Source organism: Fukomys damarensis, unplaced genomic scaffold (assembly GCF_012274545.1).
Source record: "Fukomys damarensis isolate Sample0158 unplaced genomic scaffold, DMR_v1.0_HiC HiC_scaffold_18, whole genome shotgun sequence".
Lineage (NCBI taxonomy): Eukaryota > Metazoa > Chordata > Mammalia > Rodentia > Bathyergidae > Fukomys > Fukomys damarensis.
Genome location: NW_022900930.1, coordinates 48,462,734 through 48,469,486, shown reverse-complemented (window position 1 = coordinate 48,469,486; position 6,753 = coordinate 48,462,734). Strand labels below are relative to the sequence as shown.

Sequence of the window (6,753 nt, the reverse complement as noted above, 5' to 3'; positions counted from 1 at the left end):
AAGCAGGAAGGCCTGCTTGTTGTTTTTGAGTTTTTTTTTTTTTTTTTTTTTTTTTGGTACCGGGGATTGAACTTGCATCTTTGCACTTGCAAGGCAGGCCACTGAGCCGCTGAGCTAAATCCCCGGCCCCTGCTTGAGCTATTGAAAGGAGGCCCCTGAAACGCAAATGACGGAAGCCTCAAGTTACCTTAGGTCCAGCCCGGTTCTGAGCTCAGTGCATCTTTGCGGAGTGGAAGCCGAGGCTGGAAGGAGTCAGTTGCATTAGTTGAAGAGTAGGGCCACTACTGCTGGTAGAGCTGGGCTCCTTTCCACCCGTCTCTGCCTGCTGTGGGACTTCAGTGAGTTCAGCATGAGGGGGAAATCTAACTCACTAAGTTCATCTTCGTTGCATTGTGCTAGTTTAGAAGCTCCCTTGAGATGTTAATGTGTGATGATGGAGAGGGACACTCGGGCACCATGGCTCCACGGGGCCCATGAAAGGTGATGCACTAGTAAATGTGACTCTCGGAGCCACTCCGGCAGTCTCTCCTCCTCTCCCTCTATCCCTCCCTTTTTCCCCCTCTTCCCTTTTTTATCACTGAAAAAAGTAGTGAATCTGAAATAACAACCTTCCTGGTGGATATTCTGGTCTTATCCTGTGCATTTCCCATCCCAGACCCAGAATCAGCTGTTTCTTCGAGGAGGCGATTGCTCTCAAAGGGAAGCATGTTTTAGACACTGTGCTCGCCCATGTAAGCAGCCTTCTGTGTAAAAAGGACAAGGGTAAACAAACTCTGTGATGGCCAACAGTATTGGTGGAACAGTGAGGGAAACCAGCTGGGAGACAGTTGAGATATCATGGGTGATGAGTCACTGACCAGTAAAAGAAGCCTGGATTTTTTTCATATAAAAATATGCATGTATGAATATTTTCACTGACATTAAGCAGAATCAGTCCATTTACAGGTCCCAGAAAACATTCATGCCTGCTGTTAGCTCTTGGGTCCTGCCTTGCAAGTTGAAGTCTGTGGTGCTCTGACACCTTGTGGTGGTTTTCATTTTTGTACACAGAAATTTAGAAAAACCTAAGCAACCCATACTCTGAAAATCTGAATATTTTTCCTTTCTGATATTTTATTTATTTCAACCTTAAAATTGAGATTAATTTCAATAGGAAAAGTGGCTTCCAGGTGGAATTCAGTCACAGGGATGTGTATTGAACATCGACTGAATTCCTGGTCCTGCTTCCACTCAATTTCTTTCTTTTCATTGTGTGGTCAGTCAGACCCAATGTAGTAGGGTAGCTCTTAATATTCCTGTTTCTCCTAGGAGAAAGCTAAGCCCAAGAAAAGTAAGAATTTCAGTTATTTGTACCAGCACATAAGCTAAGAAGTGCCAGATATTTTTGTTTAGATCCATGTAACACAAAAATCTTGGAATCTTTCCACATACCATGTTGTCTCACCTTAAGGCTATAGTAAACATTTTAAAGTGAAAAATGATGGCTTTTTAGGCATTTCATGGAAAGTTAATTGCAGAATATTGACTGTTCACTTTGATTTGGAGGAATAAAATATGTCAGCCAATGTCTTTTATATGTCAGGGAATTGCTCTCCAGATGTTTCAGACTTACTGGCATCACAGGAAAAAGTGAACTGTACAGAGTTCCTCTGTGTAGGTGACCCAGTTTGTGCCCGGTGTGGAGGAAATATGCTTGGTGTGATTTGCTGTGTCCTCATTAATACTTCCTGAAATGGTAAGGCTATATTTGCGGTGCCTGTGTGTGAACTTATGCCACGTTTTCAACTTTATTTTCATTAAATTTATTTACTAGATATAGAATGAATCATACAACAAGCATAAAGTGGCCAGGTGGAGAATATATTGTATTATGACTAATGCTAAATCATGAAAATTAGCTTAGTTATAAGATCAGAATTTAGTTTAGCTTAATTAACTTTGGGGTTTAGTTTCCTTCACAGTTGGAGAATTTTAGACCATTATAACTCACCACAAAAACTAGCAACTAGAAATTGGCCCAAAGCTGAGCGTGGTGGCACATGCCTGTAATCTCAGTCACTTGGGAAGCTGAGGCAGGAGGATTGATCCTAAGTATGAGCTCAACCTGGCACCTTAGTGAGAACCTGTATCTTAGAACAAAAACAAACAAACAATTAAAAAGGCTTGGGGATGTACCTCAGTGCAAAGTCCTGGTTCAATCCCCAGTACAAGCAACAGAAAAAGATTAAAAAGCAAGCAAACAGCTCAATGCTGCCATAAAAAGAAATCTTAATATTTGCTTGCTTTAAAATGTATTACGGGGTTCAGGGATTTAGCTCAGTGGTTCTGTCACCTTCCTCACAAGCACAAGGTCCCAAGTTCGATCCCTGGTACCCCCCATATATAAATATAAATATAATCCCCAGTACAAGCAACAGAAAAAGATTAAAAAGCAAGCAAACAGCTCAATGCTGCCATAAAAAGAAATCTTAATATTTGCTTGCTTTAAAATGTATTACGGGGTTCAGGGATTTAGCTCAGTGGTTCTGTCACCTTCCTCACAAGCACAAGGTCCCAAGTTCGATCCCTGGTACCCCCCATATATAAATATAAATATATATATATATATATATTTATGATGTGCTGTGTTATCTTGGGATGGGACCCAAATCTGTGCACAAGATTCCTTTATGTTTCATATGTACTTTATGCCCATGGCCCAAAGATAATCTTAAGTACTATTTTATTTATTTAGTCATTCATTGATTTAGCACATATTCCACTGCACTTTGTTATCTCAGAAATCTCCAGTCCTCCAGTCCAGAACATGCTTCCTCTGATGCCTTTCTCCGCTCAGTCTGCATAGGGAAGGTGTTGAGTAAATGTTGGAGCAGAGGATAGTAAACTTTGCCACTTTCACTTCTGTCTTAGTTACTTCCCTTGTTGCTGGGACAAAATGCCTGACACCTGCATCTTGAAAGGGTGAGCCTTTCACTTTGGCACAGGGTCTCAGGAGCCTCAGTCTGGCACAGCAGGAGCTAAGACATAACAACTTCCCCCTGGTCTCCCCGTGTGAGGACCAAGTTTCCAGGTCACGATGGGCTCCAAACCCCTTACCGAGAATAGAGTAAATGCAAAAGTTCCTTTCTGAAAAATTCCATTCTATATGGCAGTTTCTCTGTGCTTTGACAATTACAGTTCCTCTTTTAGGGCACCTCCACCCTGCTTCTGTTCCTCTTTTTAAAATGTTAAGACAATCTTCTTTTTGTGTGATCTAATCAATATAGGAATTAATTATAATGGATATAGTTATATATCTTAGTTAGCAAAAGTCAGAAAAGAGGAATTAATTGTCTAATGAAAAGAGGAATTAATTCTCTAAAGGCCTTAGGTAACTTTCCAATACGTACCCTCCCAGTACCCCATGATAATTTTGCAAATGTAAGCATGAGGTCATGTTCCAATGTGCCCTCCCGATGCCCCTTTATGATAAGGGAAAACTAAAAATAGTAACAGAAAAATCCTATATAAACTTGGTTCAAAGTTGGATTTGGGCTCTCGGTCTGAAGCCGCTGTGACGGTGACACCTGAGAGTCCAGGCTCGAGCTTGCAATAAACTCCTCTTGCAATTGCATTGGACCTGACTCCTTGGTGGTCTTTGGGGACTTCGCGACTTGGGCACAACACCCGCACACCCTCCACTTGCACATTCACAGTGCCTTCAGGGTTCTCTGGAAAATGCTGCAGCATGCAACAGTTTGTGTGAGAACCTCACTCCTCTTTATGCTCCTGGTTTTTTTGTTGTTGTTTTCCTGAGAAAGGGTATCACTGTATCCCTGACTGGCCTGGAAGTTGCAGTCCTCATCCTCCTGGGTGCCAGCATTTACAGGTGTGCACCACCATACCCAGCTCCTATTCCTACTTTAAAATAGTAAATAAATGCTTTGCCCTTTCCTGAATATTTGTTGCTGCATGGCACATATACTGATTTTGTTCTTCTTTTATTATACTTAACAGTTTTCTTCTTAGGACTTACCCACATTAGCCACATTCATACTGTTGAATGATATTGATGTTTAAGAATGTTCTTCTAGGCTGGGGATTTAGCTCAGCGGTTCGGTGGCCAGCCTTGCAAGCGCAAGGACCCGAGTTCAGTCCCCAGTACCAAAAAAAAAAAAAAAAAAAGTTCTTCTGAAATGATGATGATGATGATATCGTTATTATGTTTGAAGATACTAGAATTTAAATGCACTTTCTCAGCCTCTAAGTGTTTTACACCATCACCTTCATTATCACGTCATTGTCACCCTGTATCAGGGCTCTCTCTGAATAGCAGAGTCCTGGTCACCATTTCAGATGTAGGAATACAGTACTACAGTGAAAGGGATGTGGCCACCATAAGCCAACACTTAGTGCTGTAGGCAGGACAGGAAGCCCCATCTCTGTGCAAAGGACTCCTCGGAACTTTCTAATTCAACACAGAGCTTTCTTTTTCCTTTCAGGTTAAAATACTCCAAGCCACAGGGCTGCCCCAGCATCTGTCCCACTTTGTGTTCTGCAAATACAACTTCTGGGATCAGCAGGAGCCAGTGATTGTGGCACCGGAAGTGGACACATCTTCCTCCTCGCCCATCAGCAAGGAACCTCACTGCATGGTTGTCTTTGATCACTGCAGCGTGAGTTTGTTTTCTAGTCCAGGTCAATGTGTAAACTTCTCATGTGTAAGTGAAACCAAAAATAACAGTTATTTCTTTGAATAATTGTGCCAGTATATGTCTGGAGCAGAGTTTCTTAGGGTGGAGATGGAATAAAAAACTAAAGTGTCAGTAAATTTAATTCATCCATAATCAAAAGTAACTTGTGTTAAAATTAAGGGAAAAGACAGCCCGGCGTGGTGGCGCACGCCTGTAATCCCAGCACTCGGGAGGCTGAGGCAGGAGGATCGCTGGAAGTTTGAGACAGCCTGGGCTACATAGTGAATTCCAGGTCAGACTCAACTACATAGTGAGACCCTGTCTCAACCCCCCCCCCAAAAAAGGGAAAAGATATTACTGTACCTAGCACTTTGTTATTGTTTCCATTTATATTTAATGATGGTGCTTTTATCAGCTGGAGGAAACATTCATTGAGGTCAGTTTGCTTAGTTACTGCCAACTTTCCCTGTACCTAATAACCAACTGAGCCTTCACTGGTATGTTCCAGAATCTTTTTTGCTGCTATACCACATTTGATCTATCTCACTATGTTTTTAAGAGCGATATTTCTTTCTCATTTGTTTAAAACAGAGAAATATTTTTAGTACATTAAAGATAGAGATGGTGAAGGGAGATACCATTAGAGATGGGAAATTCCATGATTTCGTTAGTAAAATAGAATCCTAATGTAAAATGCTATCTTCTAAAGATACACAGATGGGGAGAAATTTTTTTAATTAGGTGATTTTTCACACTAATGTTATCCCCTTTCTCTCCTGAGAGATAGTTAACATCTTAGAAATAATCATTTCTGCAGCATACTGCTGTTACCTTATTACATGTACAAGACATATGCCATTATAGAAATACTTAAGTTATACGTTTAAAAAGAGCTCCCAAAATGTTGCCAACAAAATAGACTACAATGCTGGTCTTACATAGTACACTTTCAAAGTGAAAAGTTTAAAGTTGGTAGAGTTACTGTGGTACCTCGTTTCACGAACAATTCTTCCCACAATTCTGGCTGCAAACTAAACTGGATGAGAACTGAATCAAATTCAGTGGTTCGGCTCAATGTTGACCTTATGGGGAAATTTGCTTTGGTTTTTATCCAGTTTGGTTTGTGACCAGAATCATGGAAAGAACTAAGTTCGTGAACCAAAGCACCACTGTATCTTTAAAGGGAAGAAGAACCTCAGGCCATCTGAGCATTCCGTGTGGGTTTTGGATGACAGCTCTGTTCTGTAACAGAAACATTCTGTTCTCAATTTCTCTCCTCCCTGACAAAATTAAGCACATGATATTGGGTGTAAGTAATCATACAATTACCAGAAAGTGTTTGCTATTTTGTAATCAACTGTTGGGTTTTCAGGAGTTTTCTGTTAACATCACTGAAGACTTTATTGAGCACCTTTCAGAAGGAGCCTTGGCAATTGAAGTATATGGTCATAGGATGAATGATCCTCGGAAAAACCCAGCCCTGTGGGATTTGGGAATCATCCAAGCAAAAACACGGAGTCTGCGGGACAGGTAAGTTTTAGATACCATTGAATTACATTTATAATTTTTAAATAATCGCTACACATTTCTACTGCCATTTTTAAGTAAAGATTCCTATTTCCTAAGGAATGCCTGGTCTCAGGAATAGATGATGTCTCCAGGGTATTAATCTCAAACCTCCTTAGGAGACTGGACTTAGAAAGTATTGGCAGGAAGTGAAGTGTGTGGCTGTTTAAGAAGAAGTAGGCGGGGCAGTGGGGTGCATGCCTGTAATCCCAGCACTCTGGGAGGCTGAAGAGGAAGATCACAAATTTGAGCTGAGCCTCGTTAGTTTAGCAAGACACTGTCTCAAAAATAAAAATAATAATTAAAGGGGGGTAGAGTTGTATCTCAGTGTGAAGGCCCTGGATGTAATCCCAGTGTGACCAAAAGGTCCGGGGAGAAAGGTGAATGAAGATCTTGGTTGCATTTATATTCACCTGCTTGTAGCTTGCAGTTCTTCGTGAGGGTGTCAGTGATGGAAGGAGAGGTAGGCTGGTTTGTTGACTTAAAAGGGAATGACCGAAATAGATGTTTCTGC

The 6,753-nt window shown here is 41.1% G+C and overlaps 1 protein-coding gene across 1 annotated transcript in view; it reads left to right on the top strand.

The window, feature by feature from the left end:
* Positions 1-6,753, top strand: part of Kif13b (kinesin family member 13B) — a 132,833-nt gene that overhangs the window by 74,985 nt on the left and 51,095 nt on the right. Inside the window, exons 21-22 of the mRNA XM_010625082.1 lie at positions 4,482-4,655; positions 6,046-6,203. Of these exons, the coding sequence (XP_010623384.1) occupies positions 4,482-4,655; positions 6,046-6,203 (332 nt within the window). The remainder of the gene's footprint in view (positions 1-4,481; positions 4,656-6,045; positions 6,204-6,753) is intronic.